This window comes from Ranitomeya variabilis, chromosome 6 (genome assembly GCF_051348905.1).
Source record: "Ranitomeya variabilis isolate aRanVar5 chromosome 6, aRanVar5.hap1, whole genome shotgun sequence".
Taxonomy (NCBI): Eukaryota; Metazoa; Chordata; class Amphibia; order Anura; family Dendrobatidae; genus Ranitomeya; species Ranitomeya variabilis.
This window is the reverse complement of record NC_135237.1, coordinates 445,726,268-445,751,649: the sequence shown is the minus strand read 5'-3', so window position 1 is coordinate 445,751,649 and position 25,382 is coordinate 445,726,268. Positions and strand designations below refer to the sequence as shown.

General features: G+C 43.5%; 1 protein-coding gene across 3 annotated transcripts in view; it reads right to left on the bottom strand.

Moving 5' to 3' along the window:
- The window catches only part of LOC143782706 (chloride channel protein D-like), a 337,940-nt gene that overhangs the window by 130,574 nt on the left and 181,984 nt on the right, over window positions 1–25,382 (bottom strand). For all 3 annotated transcript variants that reach the window (XM_077270471.1, XM_077270472.1, XM_077270473.1), the window contains 2 exons: window positions 7,871–8,037; window positions 583–759 (listed from right to left, as the gene is read on the bottom strand). In XM_077270471.1, coding sequence (XP_077126586.1) covers window positions 583–759; window positions 7,871–8,037 — 344 coding nt within the window. The remainder of the gene's footprint in view (window positions 1–582; window positions 760–7,870; window positions 8,038–25,382) is intronic.

Genomic DNA, 25,382 nt, shown 5'->3' with positions numbered 1-25,382 from the left:
GATAAGTTGGGATATATTATTGTTAGGTACAAAGGACCATAATTTACATACGTATGAGTAATTGGGTTCTAGAAAATATGGGATAGTTCAAATAAGGGATAAAGCCGAGGGTAAATGGCTCCTAGTTTTGTTTGGGTCGCAGCCTGGGCAGATGCTGGGAACAAGATTGGGTGTCCCTTGGCTTCGGCTAAGGCAGGCCACAAGTCTCTGACTCTTGCTATGACCTTCTGGCTCGATGGGACAGGAATCGGTTATTGGGGGCCTTCTCTCCCTTTGGGGAGGGCTATGTTTGACAGCATCCAAGTGCACTTCTTTGTGGCACTTTTAGTCACTTTTTTAGCGCACTCGGGAATAGACCACAATTTTTGGGCTCTTAAAAAAAATTAAGTAAAATTATGCACAATTTTGTCCAAAATGCTTACTCTCTCACCTATATGCATATTAAATATTATAAGATAAAATTATAGGGAAAGTTATACGCTGCTTTTTCTCACACTATATTATACAAGAGACCCAATATTTGTTTTCTCATTTATAGAATGAAAGTTTTATCACACATTGCAGAAATAACTTTCAGCATACCTTGCAATTGTTCCTAAAAATACCTCATCCTGTCCTGCAGCGGGGCAGTAGACAACTGGGAAGCCATTGTGACTGGTGGTATTAAGCAACTCTGCCAACACGGAGACACTTTCTCGTAAGCGGACAATGGTACAAGGCTGCATGGCATCTCTAGCTGTGAAGAGTTCCAGGTCTACTCTAAAATAATAAACCAAAAAGATCATTGTTATAACAATAAATAGTTAACTGTGTACAGCAAATCTTTGTTTTACCAGTTAAAGAAGCACTCCGTTCAAAGTTTTTATCCTCTTATATTGCATCATATTATACAGCATTGTGTACTTACATTTGCTCATTTTGCACTTCTACCCAGCTAATTCTTCTCTTTTCTCTGCTCTATGTAGAAACAGGAAGTCTCTTGTCCCTGCATTTATGATTCTGCTATTTAACTCCAAATCCAGTTGTTCAGCTCATCCCCCTGCCAAGGACTTTGGCAGAGACTCATGACTTTTGCAGACAAAATATACTTCCTGTTTCTTCATAGAGCTTAGAAGGACTCAGCTAGACAGTTTTTAATCACGTGATGTTATAGACCTAAAGAAAAATAGAAGAATTAGCTGGGTAGAAAAGCAAAATGAGCAATGTGGGTACACAGTGCTATAAAATATGATTATTGCAATATATTAACCCCTTTCTGACATCGGACATACTATCCCATCGAGGTGGGGTGGGCCCATATGACCACCGACGGGATAGTACGTCTAGCGGGATCGGCCGCGCTCACGGGGGGAGTGCGGCCAATCGCGGCCGGGTGTCAGCTGACTATCGCAGCTGACATCCGGCACTATGTGCCAGGAGCGGTCACGGACCGCCCCCGGCACATTAACCCCCGGCACACTGCGATCAAACATGATCGCAGTGTTCCGGCGGTATAGGGAAGCATCGCGCAGGGAGGGGGCTCCCTGCGTGCTTCCCTGAGACCCCCCGGAACAACGCGATGTGATCGCGTTGCTCCGAGCATCTCTTACCTCCTATCCCTGCAGGCCCCGGATCCAAAATGGCCACGGGGCTGCATCCAGGTCCTGCAGGGACTACTTCCGGGTCCAGAGCAGGTGCTGGTAAGCCTGCAGCGCTGTAAGTCAGATCGCTGATCTGACAGAGTGCTGTGCAAACTGTCAAATCAGCGATCTGTGATGTCCCCCCTGGGACAAAGTAAAACAGTAAAAAAAAAACATTCCACATGTGTAAAAAAAAAAAAAAAAAAAAATCCTAAATAAAGAAAAAAATATATATTACTCCCATAAATACATTTCTTTATCTAAATAATAAAAAAACAATAAAAGTACACATATTTAGTATCGCTGCGTCCGTAACGACCCAACCTATAAAACTGTCCCACCAGTTAACCCCTTCAGTGAACACCGTAAGAAAAAAAAAAAACGAGGCAAAAAACAACGCTTTATTATCATACCGCCGAACAAAAAGTGGTATAACACGCGATCAAAAAGACGGATATAAATAACCATGGTACCGCTGAAAACGTCATCTTGTCCCACAAAAAACAAGCTGCCATACAGCATTATAAGCAAAAAAATAAAAAAGTTATAGTCCTCAGAATAAAGCGATGTCAAAATAATTATTTTTTCTATAAAATAGCTTTTATCGTATAAAAGCGCCAAAACATAAAAAAATTATATAAATGAGATATCGCTGTAATCGTACTGACCCGAAGAATAAAACTGCTTTATCAATTTTACCAAACGTGGAACTGTATAAACGCCTTTCCCAAAAGAAATTCATGAATAGCTGGTTTTTGGTAATTCTGCCTCACAAAAATCAGAATAAAATGCGATCAAAAACTGTCACGTGTTACCAATAAAAACGTCAACTCGTTCTGCAAAAAACAAGACCTCACATGAGTCTGTGGACCAAAATATGGAAAAATTATAGGTCTCAAAATGTGGAGACGCAAAAACTTTTTTGCTATAAAAAGCGTCTTTTAGTGTGTGACAGCTGCCAATCATAAAAATCTGGTATAAAAAATGCTATAAAAGTAAATCAAACCCCCCTTCATCACCCCCTTAGTTAGGGAAAAATAATAAAATTAAAAAAATGTATTTATTTCCATTTTCCCATTAGGGTTAGGGCTAGGGTTAGGGCTAGGGTTAGGGCTAGGGCTACGGTTAGGGCTAGGGTTAGGTCTAGGGTTAGGGCTAGGGTTAGGGCTAGGGTTAGGGTTAAGGTTAGGGCTAGGGTTAGGGCTAGGGTTAGGGCTAGGGTTTGAGCTAAAGTTAGGGTTAGGGTTGGGGCTAAAGTTAGGGTTAGGGTTGGGGCTAAAGTTAGGGTTAGGGTTGGGGCTAAAGTTAGGGTTAGGGTTGGAGCTAAAGTTAGGGTTAGGGTTTCGATTACATTTACGGTTGGGATTAGGGTTGGGATTAGAGTTAGGGGTGTGTCAGGGTTACTGTTGGGAATAGGGTTAGGGGTGTGTTTGGATTAGGGTTTCAGGTAGAATTGGGGAGTTTCCACTGTTCAGGCACATCAGGGGCTCTCCAAACGCGACATGGCATCCGATCTCAATTCCAGCCAATTCTGCGTTGAAAAAGTAAAACAGTGCTCCTTCCCTTCCGAGCTCTCCCGTGCGCCCAAACAGGGGTTTACCCCAACATATGGGGTATCAGCATACTCGGGACAAATTGGACAACAACGTTTGGGGTCCAAGTTCTCTTGTTATCCTTGGGAAAATAAAAATTTGGGGGCTAAAAATCATTTTTGTGGGAAAAAGATTTTTTATTTTCACGGCTCTGCGTTGTAAACTGTAGTGAAACACTTGGGGGTTCAAAGTTCTCACAACACATCTAGATAAGTTCCTTGGGAGGTCTAGTTTCCAATATGGGGTCACTTGTGGGGGGTTTCTACTGTTTGGGTACATCAGGGGCTCTGCAAATGCAATGTGACGCCTGCAGACCAATCCATCTAAGTCTGCATTCCAAATGGCGCTCCTTCCCTTCTGAGCTCTGCCATGAGCCCAAACAGTGGTTCCCCTCCACATACGGGGTATCAGCGTACTCAGGACAAATTGGACAACAACTTTTGGGGTCCAATTTCTCCTGCTACCCTTGGGAAAATACAAACCTGGGGGCTAAAAAATCATTTTTGTGAAAAAAAAAGAATTTTTATTTTCACGGCTCTGCGTTATAAACTGTAGTGAAACACTTGGGGGTTCAAAGATCTCACAACACATCTAGTTAAGTTCCTTGGTAGGTCTAGTTTCCAATATGGGGTCACTTGTGGGGGGTTTGTACTGTTTGGGTACATCAGGGGCTCTGCAAATGCAACGTGACGCCTGCAGACCAATCCATCTAAGTCTGCTGTTATGATCTGGTGGCCTAGGAGCGGCATGAGACGTACTCTGGAGAATGTGGTAACTGTACTGACCGCAGACCCTGGACTTAACACCGCAACTAGAAGTAGCCGTGGGATGTACCTACCAATCCTAGACACCTCAACACAGCCGGAGGACTAATTAACCATATAGATAGAAAAGGGAAAACTATCTTGCCTCAGAGAAAATTCCCAAAGGATAGGCAGCCCCCCACAAATATTGACTGTGAGAGGAGAGGAAAAAACATACACAGGCTGAAAAAAGAATTTAGCAAAGGAGGCCAATCTAGCTAGATAGAAAAGATAGGACAGAGAACTATGCGGTCAGTATTAAAATACTATGAAATGTCCAACACAGATAATGCAAAAACTCCACATCTAACTAAAGACATGGAGGGTAAATCTGCCTCTCCAGAGATTCCAGCTTGGCTGCATAAATCCTTACACAGATAAAGCTGGACAAGAAAAAACATGCAATGCACTGAACAATGAGGCCCACAACATGTGGGCAGAAAAACAAGCAGAACTTATCTTGTAGAAATGAACTGCAAGCAGGAGCGACCAGGAAGAGATGTGAATCCTCCAGAAACAATGAACAACTGGCACTCACTAAAGGGTGAAGCCAGACTAAATAGCCCTGTCCGAAGTGGATGCACCTGATGACTGCTGTGAAGGACAAACAGCAGCACTACCACTTATAACCACCGGAGGGAGCCCAAGAGCAGAACCCACAACAGAATTCACAACAGTCTGCATTCCAAACGGCGCTCCTTCCCTTCAGAGCTCTGCCATGCGCCCAAACAGTGGTTCCCCCCACATATGGAGTATCAGCGTACTCAGGACAAATTGGACAACAACTATTGGGGTCCAATTTATCCTGTTACCCTTGTGAAAATACAAAACTGGGGGCTAAAAAATCATTTTTGTGGAAAAAAAAATAATTATTTTCACGGCTCTGTGTTATAAACTGTAGTGAAACACTTGGGGGTTCAAAGCTCTCAAAACACATCTAGATAAGTTCCTTAGGGGGTCTACTTTCCAAAATTGTGTCACTTGTGGGGGGTTTTAATGTTTAGGCACACCAGGGGCTCTCCAAACGCGACATGGTGTCCCATCTCAATTCCAGTCAATTTTGCATTGAAAAGTCAAACGGCGCTCCTTCCCTTCCGAGCTCTGCCATGCACCCAAACAGTCGTTTACCCCCACATAGGGGTATCAGCATACACAGGACAAATTGCACAACAACTTTTGGGGTCCAATTTCTTCTCTCACCCTTGGGAAAATAAAAAATTGGGGGTGAAAAGATTATTTTTGTGAAAAAATATGATTTTTTATTTTTACGGCTCTGCATTATAAACTTCTGTGAAGCACTTGGTGGGTCAAAGTGCTCACCACACATCTAGATAAGTTTCTTAAGGGGTCTACTTTCCAAAATGGTGTCACTTGTGGGGGTTTCAATGTTTACGCACATCAGGGGCTCTCCAAACACAACATGGCGTCCCATCCCAATTCCAGTCAATTTTGCATTGAAAAGTCAAATGGCGCTCCTTCCCTTCCGAGCTCTGACATGCGCCCAAACAGTGCTTTACACCCACATATGGGGTATCAGCGTACTCAGGACAATTGTACAACAATGTTTGGGGTCCATTTTCTCCTGTTACCCTTGGTAAAATTAAACAAATTGGAGCTGAAATAAATTTTGTGTGAAAAAAAGTTAAATGTTCATTTTTATTTAAACATTCCAAAAATTCCTGTGAAACACCTGAAGGGTTAATAAAATTCTTTAATGTGGTTTTGAGCACCTTGAGGGGTGCAGTTTTTAGAATGGTGTCACACTTGGGTATTTTCTATCATATAGACCCCTCAAAATGACTTCAAATGAGATGTGGTCCCTAAAAAAAATGGTGTTGTAAAAATGAGAAATTTCTGGTCAACTTTTAACCCTTATAACTCCCTAACAAAAAAAAATTTTGGTTCCAAAATTGTGCTGATGTAAAGTAGACATGTGGGAAATGTTACTTATTTAGTATTTTGGACATATCTCTGTGATTTAAGGGCATAAAAATTGAAAGTTGGAAAATTGCGAAATTTTCCAAATTTTCGCCAAATTTCCATTTTTTTCACAAATAAACGCAGGTAATATCAAAGAAATTTTACCACTATAATGAAGTACAATAAGGCATGAGAAAACATTGTCAGAATAACCGGGATCCGTTGAAGCGTTCCAAAGTTATAACCTCATAAAGGGACAGTGGTCAGAATTGTAAAAATTGGCCCGGTCATTAACGTGCAAACCACCCTTGGGGGTAAAGGGGTTAAGAGGATAAAAATTTTGATGAGAGTTCTTTTTTAAAAGCACAAAAATTTTATTTTAGTACCAAAATCACCAAGCAATGTAAAAAGTGGCAATGCCGATGCATCTATAGGACTCAGTAATCCCATGATTGCAGGGTGTCTGCTAGCATAGCAAAGCAGAATTGTTGGGTCCGTGTCAGTCCAAGAAGCTGTTTCCCCTGTAACTAGGGCTCCTTTGGTTAATCTAGTTACAGTTTAAAAATGTGAACAATAAATGCAAAATACATTTCCTCAGAGATCTTTGATGTTCTCTTTGGGGACAAATCCTATAAAAATATATACTGTACACGTATAATACATCTGAAAAAAAATGTAAAACAAAAAAGTTATAAAAAGTAAAAAGTCCCCATCACAAAAAAAATAATTTTTTGTTTACATATAAACTACATTTTATTATATCAATGGAACAAAAAACTACATACAGTATTAGCTATCCACATGACCATAATATAGAGAATTAATTCAGCTGGTTATTTAGTTAAAAAATGAACAGTTAAAAATATCAATATAAATTTCCTCCATAAGACAAAAGGCTCACACAGCCACTTCAGTGATAAATAAATAAATACAGCTATAGCTGCTAAAAAGAGGAGAGAAAAATGCGAAAAAATTGGCCAGTCATTAAAGAAGCCTGCAATTTTTTATTCCCTAAATCTGTCTGAATGTGTGTGCAATGTAAGTGTGTCAATATACTCATCGAGCTCCATCTTCTCCATTTTCTAGCACTGCTCTGGTCCCCTTCCCACCACATGACTGATATTTTGGCATGCTGAATCACACTGGGGTTTATGTGTGAGACACAAGTCGATTTTAGAATGTAAGTCTATGGAGCATCAGAATGAGGTTCCATAGCCATTTTTCCTGTAGGTATCATTTGTAGCACCAGAATGTGAGACAGTGTTATTACTGTATGGGATCCACAATGGGGGACATAATTAATGTATGGGTGTCACAGTTGAAGACATTATTACTGTGTGTGTGTGTGTGAATACATTATATGACTCACTGCTCCTCTGCAGTATTTTAAGAATGTGTGGTGCCTGTGTCAGCTCTTATAACTATTTTTTGACTGCAGGAGAGACTCAAAATTAGCACATAATAGTTGAAATGAAGGAATGTGAGGAAGGAAACAGTTTGCAGTGATTTATCCAACTTGAGACTGTGTACAAGTCTCAAGAAGGTTCTTTCAGGAGGAATGGGCTGACATGGGCAGAAATATTGAGAGGCTTATAGACAAGTATAGCTCTTCCTCTTGGAAAATGTAGTCTAGCGGCATAAAGGGCGAGCTGGCAGGAAGATTAGAATGTAAACAATAGTAGGCCAGAAGTAAGGCTGCAGGGGGATCTTCTGTCAATCAAGTTGGGAGGAGCATTTTGAAGTACCATATTTGACTATTTACCTTTTCCCAGACCTGTATGGCATGGGAAGGTCCATTGCGATGGGCATATGAACTGTTTAGAGTACTTTTCTCATTTTCTTCCTTAATTGACCAGATCACCAGATTTAAGAGAACTAGCACAACTTTGATCGATCTCCACAAATACTATGAATAAACATCACAGCAAACACTTACTTCTTTTTTCCATGGACAACATAGGGCTCGGCCTCTAAATGTGGGATGCACTTAAGATGTAATAAAGAACTGAAGAGAGAATGGTTGAAGTAATCTCCTACTGTTTTTCCAGTCAACACAGTCACCATTATCAACAGGATAGACTGCACATCATTTGTTATTTCTACCTATATGAAAGGAAACATAAAGCATCGTAACATTAATAAAACAATCATACAGGATGTATTCATTTTTGCTTGTCAATTATCCCTTCTCATATATTATATGCTGCTTGCAAGAGTCTGCAGCCATATTTTTACACCACTCTAGAATCCACTAATGTAATAAGTATGGGAGACACCTGTCAATGTCTAAATGTCCAAAATCATGAAGTTAGTGGGGCTGGATTGTGGTCTTCTGATCTTTTGTTCTCAAATTACAATTATACATGATTATATCCTCCATTTTCTTTTCATGTTTCGGTCAATTTGCGCGAGAGCCCACCTATTGTCAAGCCCCACCTGCTTCCTGCTGGGTAGTGAGACATTTGGACAGAATGTCAAAAAGAAAAGACATATCCACAAGCAGGAATAGTTACAAAACCAACAAGTTAAGGTGTCCTGTGTGTGTACACGAAGAATGACACCATTTCTGGTCAATATGTGGCTTATATCCTGCAGTCTCAATAGCTTTCACCTCTACATGCTATATAACTTGTATTCTGCTGTTTGCTGGGGAGATGGGCTGCAGTGATTTATCCCATAAACAGCACAGTACAAAGAGGGGAACACCTGCCTTACACTCATTTTTTAGCTCAGACAAGCTGCAGCTACATAGAGGACATTATGAAGCAGAGCTGAGCTGTCTTGATCTGAATCCAGCTTTAATGTGAGGTAAAAAAAAAATTGTTACGAGCTCTGTAAAATGTTTTTCTGTCTCCTTCTCCCTGTTTCCTTCCCTGCCCCTTACTCCTCCTTCCTCCTCCCCTCTCCTTAGAGGATAATGGGCTGTGTCACAGGACAACCTGCAGTCCATCTCCTCTGAGCAAGATGGGCTTGAGCTGTTTTTTTTTTTTACAGTGGATGACAAGTTCAGGAAGGAAGGAGGAGAGGAAGAAGTGTCTGATAAGTGGGGAAAGAAGCTGATTTTTCTTATAAAGATACATTACAAAGTTTCTTATATTTATCTATAATATTGATGTACCGTATTCAAAATGTGTTAAAAGTACAGTTCCTTTTTAAATGTAGTACTGTAATGTCAGGGAGGAAGAGGCCCTGGCAGGGTAGTACCCAGATATTTAATATTACAATTTCTGTAGAAAACAGATTTTACAAACTGGGGAAAAAAAGCACATAAGATACAGCTCTGGCAAAAATTAAGAGACCACTGCAAAATGTTCAGTTTGTCTGATTTTTCTCTTTCTAGGTATATTTTTGAGTAAAATGTAAATTGTTCATTTATTCTATAAACTTCTGACAACATGTCCCCGAATTTCCAAGCAATAAATTTTGTATTTTTTTTTCTGAAAAGGAGAATGGTCAAAATTAGAAAAAAAAACGAATGCTTTCAGACCTCAAATAATACAAAGAAAACAAGTTCATAATCATTTAGAAACAACAATACTAATGTTTTAACTCAGGAAGAGTTCAGAAATCAATAGTTTGTGGAATAACCATGATTTTTAATCACAGCTTTCATGCGTCTTGGCATGCTTTCCGCCAGTCTTTCACACTGCTTCTGGCGCAATAATTTAAGCAGTTCTTCTTTGTTTGATGGATTGTGACTATTCATCTTCCTCTTGATTACATTCCAGAGGTTTTCAATGGGGTTCAGGTCTGGAGATTGGGCTGCCCATGACAGGGTTTTGATGTGGTGGTCTCTTAATTTTTGCCAGAGCTGTATATTGCAGGTATGATACACACACATAACACTTTAAATAGACAGTAAGATCTTATGGTTTTTTTCATTAGCACTGGTTAAACCCTTTAAATAAATGTTATCTCTAGATTATCCCAACTGCATGGGTGTCATTTAAATCCATAGTTTTAGAAATTCTCCTTTTATCTTTTATCAAATTTAGAAAAATGTCCATCTATCTACAAGTTTTGTTTTTTTGAGCAGCAAATTCTTAAATCCTTCAATCGTGGAATTCTTTTGTGCTAAAAAATACATATTCAACTATGGAAAAAAAGGAGGGTTGAGACCGCGCATAAGGGAATGTGTAAGCAACAACAATGATAATAATACTAGTATGCCATGCCACAATGGATGTTGGTAGAAAGGACTCCTGCTGGGAGAACCACGCAATGATCTATGCAGAGAAACAGCCCCAATGAGGATATACTAGTCCTCAGACAGCCTGAGCAGGGGTATAATAAACACTGTTATGTGGATTATACTAACGCCAAAGATCCACCAAAATGAATGGTGAACATACCTGTGAATACCCTCAGTTCTGTAGAAAGGCTGTGGACGTGCCGGTAAGTAAGGCGGTGGAACCAGCCAGGACTTCCAGGTACCAGGATGTCAGGTGCGGGGCTGAGCGTGGAGCAGTAAAGTGAAGACTGCGGCGTCCGGTCAAATAGCTGGGGTAATGGGTCGGCAAGTGTAGAAGCGCTGCTGCACGCAGGTGCTGAGCGGAGGCTGCGTAGAGCCAGGGAAAGCCCCGGCTGGTAGCGTCCCTGGATACGAGCACGAGGGGAATGGCCGACAAGGAGCTGAGCGTGTGACGTCACCGCTGAGAAGGCTACGGAGCGGTACTGGGGACAAGGTTCAAACCAACGCGTTTCGAAGGAACTACGTCCTTCTTCGTCAGGGTTACCCTGCCCCAGCAGCTCCAAAGAATATAAGCTGAACCCCTGTCGATCACCCCACAGAAAACCCCACCCATCCGCCCAGTGAGTAAATGGAAACATAGGTCTCCTATGATGCGGCTAATAGCATATAAAATAATGATTAAAGAACGGTTGGCATGCAATGAGCGCTCGCTGAAGCGTGCTTAATTATGCGTACTGGGGAAATATGTGATTAAAAGAGAGAAATCAACACATGCACAAACAATGCAGAAAAAAGGACCCCACCATAATAGGAGTACATAAATAAATAGCTAAAAACAATTTTAATAATTAAAGCAATAAAAATGACGACTCCTAGTATACGTGATCCTAAAAATGCTAATAGTACCAATAAAATAAGATACAATAAAATGAGACACTAAAAATAGGAAACAACCATGTGGCCCTATATTAAAACGCATATAATTCTAGCCCATGATTGAGACCCTTGGGTGCAAGACAGTCCAGGGAAAAAATCCATTTGGACTCAGTTCTTGACATGACCTGTATTAGATTGCCCCCTCTTACATTCTGTTGGATTTTTTGGATCCCAAGGAAACGTACATTTTTAATGGATTTGTCGTGTTTCTCACAAAAATGCCGTGAGAGGGGGTGGCCTGCAAAACCTTTCTGGATATTCATGAGGTGTTCCTTTACTCGTACCATAAGGGGCCTCTTGGTGCGGCCAACATATAGTTTTTTGCACGGACACTCAATAAGGTAAATCACTCTTGAAGTGGAGCACGTAATGCTTTCTCTGATTCTGAACTCCTTAATGGAGTCCGAGTCTTTGAATGACGTGCAGTGAATCTTGCTAAAGGAGGTATTCCTACACCCATAACACATGCCGCAAGGCATAAACCCAGGCCTAAAATTGCTCAGAATGCCAGGACGTAATTCCTGGTTAGCCTGTGACTTGATTGTGGGGGCTAAGATGCTGCCCAGGGAACGGGCCTTCCTGAATATAAATCTGGGGTTGTTCGGTAAATAAAAAATATAAATATTCAACCTAAGCTCACACGAATTGACATCTAACGAAGTTTCACTCTTCCAAAAAGGGCTAAAATTCGCACCCACCACCAGTGGGAATTCGTTCTATCTATACATATGCATGAAAAAATACCTGAGAAACCTGTCTGTTAAAAAGTATTTTTATAAAAAGAGCAAAATCACAACGGGGCCTGCTAATCAAAACCCCGGGGAGTACATCCACACTTCTCTGGCGAACCCATCCACTTTTAATCCCATCCAGGAACAATCAGAGGCATTTTCAACATTTGACCGGTTGGTCACTAACGGCCTGCTAATCAAAACCCCGGGGAGTACATCCACACTTCTCTGGCGAACCCATCCACTTTTAATCCCATCCAGGAACAATCAGAGGCATTTTCAACATTTGACCGGTTGGTCACTAACGACATCAGGAAACTACACAACAAGAAAAAACCTAGTTTTATACCCCAGAATTTAAACCATCAAGAGAAGCAGGCTATTAAGGATATACAGGATAATAACGACATTATTATCCGCCCCGCGGACAAAGGAGGGGGGATTGTCGTTATGGACCGTACAATGTACCATCAGGAATCGGTCAGACTCCTTGGGGACGAGGTCACGTATAGGAAACTAAAAAGTGACCCTACATTATACTATATCAAAAAATTGAAAAACCTATGCCTTAAGGGCCAATCATTAGGAATTCTAAACAAGAAAGAATTTCAATTTGTGTTAAATAGGGACCCGAGCGTAGCTATTTTCTACCATATCCCTAAAGTACATAAGAGTACTACATGTCCTCCGGGCAGGCCTATCATTGCAGGCATCAATAGCCTCACAGCCAACCTGTCACAATATGTGGACACACATTTGCAAAAATGTATGCAGCTTATACCAGCTTACCTGAAGGACACAGGTCATATTCTGCAGATCCTGGACCAGGTGGAATGGAAATCCAACTATATTTTGGGAACCCTGGATATAAAATCCTTGTACACGGTCATTGACCAAAGGATGGGCTGCCACATTGCAGGCAACTTTCTTCAAAAATTGGGCACATATCCCGAAACACAGGTATCATTCATCAGGGAATGTATTGATTTTATCCTACAACACAACTATTTCTGGTACGAGGGGGAGTTCTTCCTGCAAGTGTGGGGCACTGCGATGGGGACGCGCTTTGCCCCCAGCTACGCTAACCTCTTTGTAGCCAAGTGGGAGGAGTCCTACATTTATACCTCTGGATGCCTGCGTCCGGGGTTAATTCTCTGGCGCAGATTCATTGATGATGTGTTGTTTGTTTGGGAGGGCCCAAGAAGGGACCTGGATCTGTTTATTGCCAGTCTCAATGACAATAACTTTGGGCTAGAATTCACACCAACAATCAGTGCCACAAACGTTAATTTTTTGGACCTTAATGTATATGTAGAAAATTCACAGCTGTACACCAAATGCCACAGGAAAGAAGTGGACACCAACAGTTTTATCAACATTCTCAGTTGCCACTTGCCCGTGTGGCTTACTAATATCCCTAAGGGTCAATTTACAAGACTTAGAAGAAATTGCACGACCCTGGAAGACTATAATATGGAGGCAGAGGTATTGACCCAACAATTTCTCGACAAGGGCTATCCATGTTCACTACTGGAACAAGCTAAACAGGAGGTGAGAGACACATCAAGAAATTCTCTGTTATATAAAGAAAAAAGCACAAATTCAACTGCTATGAATATGCGGGACCAAATTCACGGATTACCTTTCATTACACAATATCATGCTGACCACTCTAAATTTAGGTCCATTATCCGTAAACATTGGTCCGTCTTGCAAGGGGACAAAATCATAGGGGACTATTTACCGAACAACCCCAGATTTATATTCAGGAAGGCCCGTTCCCTGGGCAGCATCTTAGCCCCCACAATCAAGTCACAGGCTAACCAGGAATTACGTCCTGGCATTCTGAGCAATTTTAGGCCTGGGTTTATGCCTTGCGGCATGTGTTATGGGTGTAGGAATACCTCCTTTAGCAAGATTCACTGCACGTCATTCAAAGACTCGGACTCCATTAAGGAGTTCAGAATCAGAGAAAGCATTACGTGCTCCACTTCAAGAGTGATTTACCTTATTGAGTGTCCGTGCAAAAAACTATATGTTGGCCGCACCAAGAGGCCCCTTATGGTACGAGTAAAGGAACACCTCATGAATATCCAGATAGGTTTTGCAGGCCACCCCCTCTCACGGCATTTTTGTGAGAAACACGACAAATCCATTAAAAATGTACGTTTCCTTGGGATCCAAAAAATCCAACAGAATGTAAGAGGGGGCAATCTAATACAGGTCATGTCAAGAACTGAGTCCAAATGGATTTTTTCCCTGGACTGTCTTGCACCCAAGGGTCTCAATCATGGGCTAGAATTATATGCGTTTTAATATAGGGCCACATGGTTGTTTCCTATTTTTAGTGTCTCATTTTATTGTATCTTATTTTATTGGTACTATTAGCATTTTTAGGATCACGTATACTAGGAGTCGTCATTTTTATTGCTTTAATTATTAAAATAGTTTTTAGCTATTTATTTATGTACTCCTATTATGGTGGGGTCCTTTTTTCTGCATTGTTTGTGCATGTGTTGATTTCTCTCTTTTAATCACATATTTCCCCAGTACGCATAATTAAGCACGCTTCAGCGAGCGCTCATTGCATGCCAACCGTTCTTTAATCATTATTTTATATGCTATTAGCCGCATCATAGGAGACCTATGTTTCCATTTACTCACTGGGCGGATGGGTGGGGTTTTCTGTGGGGTGATCGACAGGGGTTCAGCTTATATTCTTTGGAGCTGCTGGGGCAGGGTAACCCTGACGAAGAAGGACGTAGTTCCTTCGAAACGCGTTGGTTTGAACCTTGTCCCCAGTACCGCTCCGTAGCCTTCTCAGCAGTGACGTCACACGCTCAGCTCCTTGTCGGCCATTCCCCTCGTGCTCGTATCCAGGGACGCTACCGGCCGGGGCTTTCCCTGGCTCTACGCAGCCTCCGCTCAGCACCTGCGTGCAGCAGCGCTTCTACACTTGCCGACCCATTACCCCAGCTATTTGACCGGACGCCGCAGTCTTCACTTTACTGCTCCACGCTCAGCCCCGCACCTGACATCCTGGTACCTGGAAGTCCTGGCTGGTTCCACCGCCTTACTTACCGGCACGTCCACAGCCTTTCCACAGAACTGAGGGTATTCACAGGTATGTTCACCATTCATTTTGGTGGATCTTTGGCGTTAGTATAATCCACATAACAGTGTTTATTATACCCCTGCTCAGGCTGTCTGAGGACTAGTATATCCTCATTGGGGCTGTTTCTCTGCATAGATCATTGCGTGGTTCTCCCAGCAGGAGTCCTTTCTACCAACATCCATTGTGGCATGGCATACTAGTATTATTATCATTGTTGTTGCTTACACATTCCCTTATGCGCGGTCTCAACCCTCCTTTTTTTCCATTTTTACCTGTGTCAGGGCCAGCGTCTACCTGATTTTGATTCCAGCTGCTGAGGGTGTTTTGTGTTTGTTTGTTTGTTTACGTGACTTTGCGCTGGTGTATTTGTTATACACATATTCAACTATATTGAACTGTTCTTCGGTATTGGAATCTGATCAAAGGTGTTAAGAATGCTATTGAAGGATACAGTAGAATATCTACCTAAAAATTGCATCTTACTTATTTTTTGTTCAAAATGTTGTTAAAATGAGCTGATATAATGTAATGCTACAAGAAGTCATAGATAATGACAATCTGTCATTTCTAAGTTTATAGGAAAAGCATTTGACAGATAAGAGAGCAAGAACAAAAAGACAGAGTCCCATCCCGCTTCCAGTAATCTATCTTAGTATCTCTGCTGCTAGAAACAGATTACACCGGACAACAGGCAGGAACAGCAAATTAGAATGGAGACACCTATTGGCCAACCTATTGGAGAAAAATTCTAGGGGTAAGACAACATGATTTTTATATAAAGTAATTTCCAGATTGCCTACTTATCACAATTCCTATCAAATCAGACCAAGTTGTCTGAAAGCACATTTATCTCCCAATGATCTACATCAGGGGTGGGCAATTAATTTTCCTGGGGGCCACATGAGAGACTCTGACTGTTGTAGAGGGCTGAAAAAATAGGCTGAAATTAGTCTACGTTCACATTTGCGGTCTGCGCCGCAGCGTCGGGCGCCGCAGCGTCGCCGCATGCATCATGCGCCCCTATATTTAACATGGGGGCGCATGGACATGCGTCGCACTTGCGTTTTGCGCCGCATGCGTCACTGCGGCGCACGCGTCCGGGCGCAGAGGACGCAGCAAGTTGCATTTTTGCTGCGTCCAAAATCAATGAAAAAAAGGACACATGCGGCGCAAAACGCAGCGTTGTGCATGCGTTTTGCTGCGTTTTTGTTTGCGTTGTGCGTTGCGGCGCCGACGCTGCAGCGCACAACGCAAATGTGAACGTAGCCTTAATTCTTCTCAATATTAATAATTGCATATTAAGTATAATTATTTTATAGCAATATTAATTATATCATTTAATATTGAGCAGAATTAAGTATGCTGACATCCCATATATACCCTATGAGCCCGCATACAGCCACTCTATATGCCGTATGAGCTGACACACAGCCACTATATACCATAAGAGCCTACACAGCCCCGAGATACAGTATTAGCCCCTATATCGCACTTGTATATAGAGTAAGAGCACCACATAGACCCTCTATATACAAGATGAGCCCCACATAGCCTCCTTTATACAGTGTGAGCCCTCACATAGCTTCTTTATATACAGCATGAGCCCCACATAGCCTCCTATATAGAGTATGGGCCTTGGGCCTGCACACAGCCCGCTAAATACAGTATGAGCTCCCCCATAGCCCCCTAAATACAGTATGTGCCCACACATAGCCTCCACACACGCTGATTGGTGGAAGAAGGAATCACCGTCTTGATCCTCCACCAGTGTATTCACCGCTATCTGCATCACAAGGATGCAGATAGCAGTGACAACAACTGCTGCGATCGGATAGCAGAGAGGGTAGGTCATGGCCTGTCCAGACTGGAACAGCCAGAGGATTGAATGTGGCCCAAGGGCCACAATTTGCCCAGCTCTGATCTACATTCATTGCTCTACAATCCTCTTTACCTTTCAATCACAGAAATCACTGACTGCACCTTAAAGCTCCTGCATCGTTGCTATGCCTCCCACCCTGAGAGGTACATCTGTGTCTGACAGATTTTTTTTTAAGTTTAGGAAGGTCTAAAAAATTCTATCATAATAAATATACAAATACGTGACTCTGGAAGTTTATTATTAGGATTGATCAAAAGTGATTTAAAGGGAGCATATCATATACAGAAATGCTATTTACCTGTAGGTATATAGTTAATCAGTAGGTAAACAGCATCAAAATCATACTTGAATTACTGAAGTCATGGCTACAGGAAGAAAATGAATCTATATCTTCCCAGTAGCCGCTCGCTTCTAGTCATAGGGACAGTGCAAGGAGTGGTTAAAGTAACTGCACTTAGTACAGTGAGCGTGGCTGTAATCATTCCTCAAAACATTGATTGACAACCTGCTCTGCACATAAGCGGGGCAAAGCTGGTTATTAAAGTGCCAGGTAGCAAGTACAGACGTGATCACTGTATAGTGAACAGTGACTGTAACCGCTCCTTACATCACCCCAGTGACCGGAAGCAAGAAGCTACAGGGAGGATAAAAAGTTAGCTCCCTGTAGCATCTATAATATAACACTGGATGCGTCCTTCTGTCAGAAGGCAGTATAGGATGCGCTTGCGCACTGCGCCTGCAAAGTGTTGTAGGAGTCAGAAGGACACCAGCAGTCCAGTGCTTCAAGGCGACAGGGAGGAGGGCGAAGCTGGAGGAGGAGTGTGGCTCCAGAGTCAAAGCCGATCTCTGGCACCATGAGGACGAGAGTGGCACCAGAGTAAGTGATCTCCGGTAGACGAGACTGGAGGAGGAGTGTGACACCGGAGTCAACGCTTGTGCATATCGCGATCTCTAGTGCCATTTTACTGAAGACAATTTCTCACACAGTGTCTTCAACAAAATGATGATGTACAGCATGGTATGCGCATGCACTGATTTCTGCATCATTTTATTTAAATATTTAACGCAGATGGCGTGCTGCAGGGGAGCGGGGGAAAGGAGAGTAGGAGTGTTTTTTTTTTCTTGTTTGTATGTATGTATGTATGTATTGAACAACAGTAGCGCAGACAGGCTGGGAGGCATGTACCAGGCTGGGGGATTAAATAATAGGGTGGGGGACCTGTTGTGAATTCCGTTCTGGAGCTCCCTCCTGTGGTTGCTAATGGTATTTTTGTGAGTTCTGCCCTTGGGCTCCCTCTGGTGGTTTCGAGTGGAACTGCTGCTCCTTTAGGTAGCTGTAGCAGCTGCCTTCACTAATCGCCTTGCCTGGGTTTGTTATTTAAACCTGCTCTGGGCTTTAGTTCATGCCAGCTGTCAATGTTCTTGGTTGGATTTTGTTCTCTCCTTGGATTTCCCATATGGCCTGTCCTTTTCAGCAAAAGATAAGTTTTTGCTAGTTCTTGTTTGTCCATTTGCTTTGTACTCTATTGCTCTGCAAATATGTATCTTTTTGTCCAGCTTGTCACTATGTCATATTCAGGCTAGCTGGAAGCTCTGGGGAAGCAGATTTGCCCCTCCACACCGTGAGTCGGTGTGGAGTTCATTTTTGTAAACTCTGCGTGGATTTTGTAGTTTTTTAATACTGACCGCACAGTATCCTTTTCTCTCTGTCTATCTAGTTTAGTATTGGCCTCCTTTGCTGAAATCTGATTTCATTTCTGTGTACGTCATTTCCCTCTACACTCACAGTCAATATTTGTGGGGGGCTATCTTTCCTTTTGGGGTTTTCTCTGAGGCAAGATAGCTTTCTATTTCCTTCTTTAGGGGTAGTTAGTTCTTAGGCTGTGACGAGGTGTCTAGGGAGAGTCAGGAACATCCCACGGCTATTACTAGTGTTGTTGTTAGGATTAGGAACTGCGGTCAGTAGAGATACCACTTCCTCAGAGCTCGTCCCATGTTGCGTTTTAGCCACCAGGTCATATCAGTGTGGCTCCTTAACCACCAGGTCATAACAGGGACCAGGTTGGGGGAACATACACCAGGCTGAGGGAGCAAATACAAGCCTGGGGGACCATATGCGGGGATGGGGGAACATATACAAGGATGGTGGAACATATGCAAGGATGGGGGATCATATCCCAGAATGGAGGAGCATATACCAGGATGGGAGAGCATATAATAGGATGGTGGACCAGGATTGGGGAGCATATAATAGGATGGGGGACCGGGCTGAGGAGAATATAATAGCATGGGAAGCCAGGCTGGTGAAGCATATAATAGGATCAGCGGTCAGGCTGGAGGAGCACATAACAGAATGTGGGGGCATATAATAGGATGGGGAACCAGGCTGGGAGGTATATACCAGGCTGGGGGAGCATACCAGGCTGGGGGGACCATATACAAGGATAGGAGACCATATAAAAAAATGGGGGAGCATATACCAGGATTAGCTAATGAAACCATTCTACAACCATGTGGCGAGTATTTTTATTGGTATATTTTTGCGCTATGTTAAAGAGAACCTGTCCCCAGAAACAATATGGTTAACTTGCAGATATGCGGATATTCTGCAGATTAACAGCGTTATGTGTTATGATCCGGTGGTAGGATCACCAAACTGACCTGATAGTTAAACCTGAATATTAGGACAAGCTCCGGGGATGTGGGAACTATACCGACCACAATCCTGATCCTATCCACACACACTAAAGGCAGCCGTGGAGCGTTACCTAAAAACCTAGACGCCTCTTCACAGCCTGAGAAACTAGCTACCCCTAGAGAGAAAGCAAAGCCTCACTTGCCTCAGAGAAATAACCCCAAAGTTTAGACAGCCCCCCACAAATAATAACAGTTAGTTAAGGGGAAAATACAAACGTAGGAATGAAAAACAGGTTTAAGCAAATGAGGCCCGCTAACACTAAATAGACAGAAGATAGCAAGGGATCTGTGCGGTCGGTACAAAAACTATCAAAAACTATCCACGCAGAAAGTGCAAGAACCCCCACACCGGCTCACGATGTGAGGGGCGCACTCTGCACCCCAGAGCTACCAGCAAGCGAAAAATCACATATAAGCAAGCTGGACAGAACTCATCATATACTGAGAAACATTTTCAAGGAAACAATGAGCAAAAGAACTAGCAAGACTTAGCTTCTCCAAAAGGAGACAGGTCACAAGGGAAATCCAGGAGAGGTCAGAACCAGTACTGAATACAACGACAGCAGGCAACAAGTAGAGGTCCAGGTGGAGTTAAATAGGACCCAGCATAGCAGGAAATGAGGCAGCTGAGCCCTGCTACAGACCCGCAGTATCGCTAAAGGCCACCAGAGGGAGCCCAGATGGAATTCACAACAGTACCCCCCCCTTGAGGAGGGGTCACCGAACCCTCACCAGAGCCCCCAGGCCGATCAGGACGAGCCGAATGGAAGGCACGAACCAAATCGGCCGCATGGACATCAGAGGCGACAACCCAGGAATTATCCTCCTGACCATAGCCCTTCCATTTAACTAAGTACTGAAGCTTCCGTCTCGAAACACGAGAATCCAAGATCTTCTCCACCACATACTCCAATTCTCCCTCGACCAAGACCGGAGCAGGAGGATCAACAGAAGGAACCACAGGCACCACATATCTCCGCAACAATGACCTATGGAACACATTGTGAATGGCAAACGATGCTGGGAGGTCCAAACGAAATGACACAGGGTTGAGGATTTCCAAAATCTTATAAGGACCGATGAAACGAGGCTTGAACTTAGGAGAGGAAACCTTCATCGGAACATAACGAGAAGACAACCATACCAAATCCCCCACACGAAGTTGGGGACCCACACAACGACGGCGGTTAGCAAAGCGCTGAGCCTTCTCTTGTGACAACATCAAATTGTCCACCACGTGGTTCCAAATCTGCTGCAACCTATCCACCACAGAATCCACCCCAGGACAGTCAGAAGGCTCAACCTGACCCGAGGAAAAACGAGGATGAAAACCAGAATTGCAAAAAAAAGGCGAAACCAAAGTAGCAGAACTAGCCCGATTATTGAGGGCGAACTCAGCCAATGGCAAAAAAGTCACCCAATCATCCTGATCAGCAGAAACAAAACATCTCAGATAAGTCTCCAAGGTCTGATTAGTTCGTTCGGTTTGGCCATTCGTCTGAGGATGGAAGGCCGATGAAAAAGACAACCCAATGCCCATCTTAGCACAAAAGGACCGCCAAAATCTGGACACAAACTGGGATCCTCTGTCAGACACAATATTCTCAGGAATACCATGCAAACGAACCACATTCTGAAAAAACAGTGGAACCAAATCGGAGGAGGAAGGCAGCTTAGGCAAGGGCACCAAATGGACCATTTTAGAAAAACGATCACAAACCACCCAGATAACAGACATCCTCTGAGAGACTGGAAGATCCGAAATAAAATCCATGGAAATATGCGTCCAGGGCCTCTTCAGGACAGGCAAAGGCAAAAGCAATCCACTGGCACGAGAACAGCAAGGCTTGGCCCGAGCACAAATCCCACAGGACTGCACAAAGGAACGCACATCCCGCAACAAGGAAGGCCACCAAAAGGACCTAGCCACCAAATCCCTGGTACCAAAAATCCCAGGATGACCCGCCAACACCGAAGAATGAACCTCGGAAATGACTCTACTGGTCCATCTATCCGGGACAAACAGTCTCTCCAGTGGACAACGGTCAGGTCTATTAGCCTGAAATTCCTGCAGCACCCGTCGTAAATCAGGGGAGATGGCAGACAAAATCACCCCCTCTCTGAGGATACCAGCCGCTCCAGAAACTCCCGGAGAGTCAGGCACAAAGCTCCTAGAAAGGGCATCAGCCTACACGTTCTTCGAACCCGGAAGGTATGAAACCACAAAATCAAAACGGGAGAAAAATAGCGACCATCGAGCCCGTCTAGGATTTAGCCGTTTAGCAGACTCGAGATAAGTCAAATTCTTGTGATCCGTCAAGACCACCACACGATGTTTGGCTCCCTCAAGCCAATGTCGCCACTCCTCAAATGCCCACTTCATTGCCAACAACTCCCGATTACCAACATCATAATTCCGTTCGGCAGGCAAAAACTTTCTTGAAAAGAAAGCACATGGCCTCATCATAGAGCCATCAGAGCTTCTCTGTGACAAGACAGCCCCTGCTCCAATCTCAGAAGCATCAACCTCGACCTGGAAGGGAAGAGAGACATCCGGCTGATGCAAGACAGGAGCCGAAGAAAACCGACGTTTCAGCTCCTGAAAGGCCTCCACGGCCGCAGGAGACCAATTCGTCACATCAGAACCCTTCTTGGTTAAATCCGTCAAAGGCTTAACCACACTGGAAAAATTAGTGATGAAGCGACGGTAAAAATTAGCAAAACCCAAGAACTTCTGAAGACTCTTTACCGATATAGGTTGAGTCCAGTCATAAATAGCCTGGACCTTGACTGGATCCATCTCAATGGTAGAAGGAGAAAAAATAAAGCCCAAAAAGGAAACCTTCTGGACTCCGAAGAGACATTTAGAGCCCTTCACAAACAAGGCATTGGCTCGCAGGACCTGAAATACCATCCGGACCTGCCTCACATGAGACTCCCAATCATCAGAAAAGACCAAAATATCATCCAGGTACACAATCATAAATCTATCCAGATACTCTCGGAAGATGTCGTGCATGAAGGACTGGAACACAGAAGGGGCATTAGAAAGCCCAAAAGGCATCACCAAGTACTCAAAATGACCTTCGGGCGTATTAAATGCTGTTTTCCATTCATCGCCCTGCTTTATACGCACAAGATTATACGCTCCACGAAGATCTATCTTGGTGAACCAACTGGCCCCCCTAATCCGAGCAAACAGATCGGACAACAGTGGCAAAGGATACTGAAATTTGACCATGATGTTATTTAGAAGGCGATAATCTATACAGGGTCTCAGAGAACCATCCTTCTTGGCCACAAAAAAGAACCCCGCACCCAAAGGGGACGAGGATGGGCGAATATGCCCCTTCTCCAAAGACTCCTTTTATAACTCCGCATAGCGGCATGTTCTGGTACAGATAAATTAAAAAGTCGTCCCTTAGGGAACTTACTACCAGGAATCAAATTTATAGCGCAATCACAATCCCTATGAGGAGGTAGGGCACTGGACTTGGGCTCATCAAATACATCCTGGTAGTCCGACAAAAATTCAGGGACTTCAGAAGGAGTAGAAGAAGCAATTGACACCAAAGGAGCATCGCCATGAATCCCCTGGCAACCCCAACTTGACACAGACATTGCTTTCCAATCCAGGACTGGATTATGAGCCTGCAGCCATGGCAGACCCAACACGACAACATCATGCAAATTATGTAACACAAGAAAGCGAATCACCTCCTGATGTGCAGGAGTCATGCACATGGTCACTTGAGCCCAGTACTGAGGTTTATTCTTGGCCAATGGCGTGGCATCAATTCCCTTTAGTGGAATAGGGAATTGCAAAGGCTCCAAGATAAAACCACAGCGCCTGGCAAAAGACAAATCCATCAAATTCAGGGCAGCACCTGAATCCACAAAAGCCATAACTGAGTAGGATGACAGAGAGCAAATCAAAGTAACAGACAAAATGAATTTAGGCTGTACAGTACCAATGGTGACAGACCTAGCGAAGTTTTTTGTGCGCTTAGAACAATCTGAGATAACATGAGCAGAATCACCACAGTAAAAGCACAACCCATTCTGATGTCTGTGATTTTGCCATTCAATTCTGGTCAGAATCCTCTCACATTGCATAGACTCAGGCTTCTGCTCAGAAAATACCGCCAGATGGTGCACAGGTTTGCGCTCCCGCAAACGCCGATCAATCTGAATGGCCAAAGACATTGACTCATTCAGACCCGCAAGCGTGGGGAACCCCACCATAACACCCTTAAGGGCTTCAGAAAGACCCTTTCTGAAAATCGCTGCCAGGGCACACTCATTCCATTGAGTGAGCACAGACCATTTCCTAAACTTCTGACAGTAAACCTCTGCTTCATCCTGACCCTGGGAGAGAGCCAGCAAAACCTTTTCTGCTTGGTCTACCTGATTTGGTTCCTCATAAAGCACTCCTAGCGCCAGAAAAAACGCATCCACATTTAGCAATGCAGGATCTCCTGGCGCCAGAGAGAATGCCCAATCTTGAGGGTCACCACGCAACAAAGAAATAATAATTTTAACTTGCTGAACAGGATCACCAGAGGAATGAGGTCTCAGAGAAAGGAATAATTTGCAATTATTTTTAAAGTTCAAAAACCTAGATCTGTCTCCAGAAAACAGCTCAGGAATAGGTATCTTAGGCTCTGTCATAGGACTGTGGACTACATAATCCTGAATGCCTTGTACCCTTGCAGTGAGACGATCCACACTAGAAGACAGACTCTGAATGTCCATAGCTGCAGCTGAATTCTGAACCACCCAGAGATTAAGGGGAGGAGAGAGGCTAGACACACTGCAGAGGAAAAAAAAAATGAACTCAGGATTTCTCTTATCCCTCTTTTGCGATGCATTAACTCTTTACTGGCCTGCTGTACTGTTATGATCCGGTGGTAGGATCACCAAACTGACCTGATAGTTAAACCTGAATATTAGGACAAGCTCTGGGGATGTGGGAACTATACCGACCGCAATCCTGATCCTATCCACACACACTAAAGGCAGCCGTGGAGCGTTACCTAAAAACCTAGACGCCTCTTCACAGCCTGAGAAACTAGCTACCCCTAGAGAGAAAGCAAAGCCTCACTTGCCTCAGAGAAATAACCCCAAAGTTTAGACAGCCCCCTACAAATAATAACGGTGAGTTAAGGGGAAAATACAAACGTAGGAATGAAAAACAGGTTTAAGCAAATGAGGCCCGCTAACACTAAATAGACAGAAGATAGCAAGGGATCTGTGCGGTCGGTACAAAAACTATCAAAAACTATCCACGCAGAAAGTGCAAGAACCCCCACACCGACTCACGATGTGAGGGGCGCACTCTGCGCCCCAGAGCTACCAGCAAGCAAAAAATCACATATAAGCAAGCTGGACAGAACTCATCATATACTGAGAAACATTTTCAAGGAAACAATGAGCAAAAGAACTAGCAAGACTTAGCTTCTCCAAAAGGAGACAGGTCACAAGGGAAATCCAGGAGAGGTCAGAACCAGTACTGAATACAACGACAGCAGGCAACAAGTAAAGGTCCAGGTGGAATTAAATAGGACCCAGCATAGCAGGAAATGAGGCAGCTGAGCCCTGCTACAGACCCGCAGTATCGCTAAAGGCCACCAGAGGGAGCCCAGACGGAATTCACAACAGTTATGATGCTGCCCACCAGCATTCGACTTCTGAAATGGGGCGGCGTGAGTTCAGTCATCGCTCTGAAAATACAAAGTGATGACTGTATCCATGACCCAGACCCTGACTGGCCGCTGGTCTCAATGTAGAGCAAATGTCATGGTTACTGCCGCCGCTCTGTATTCACAGAACAATGGCTGAACCAGTGATGCCCCCATGACTGAAGCTGAATGCTGGCAGGAAGAATAAAATTCCTTT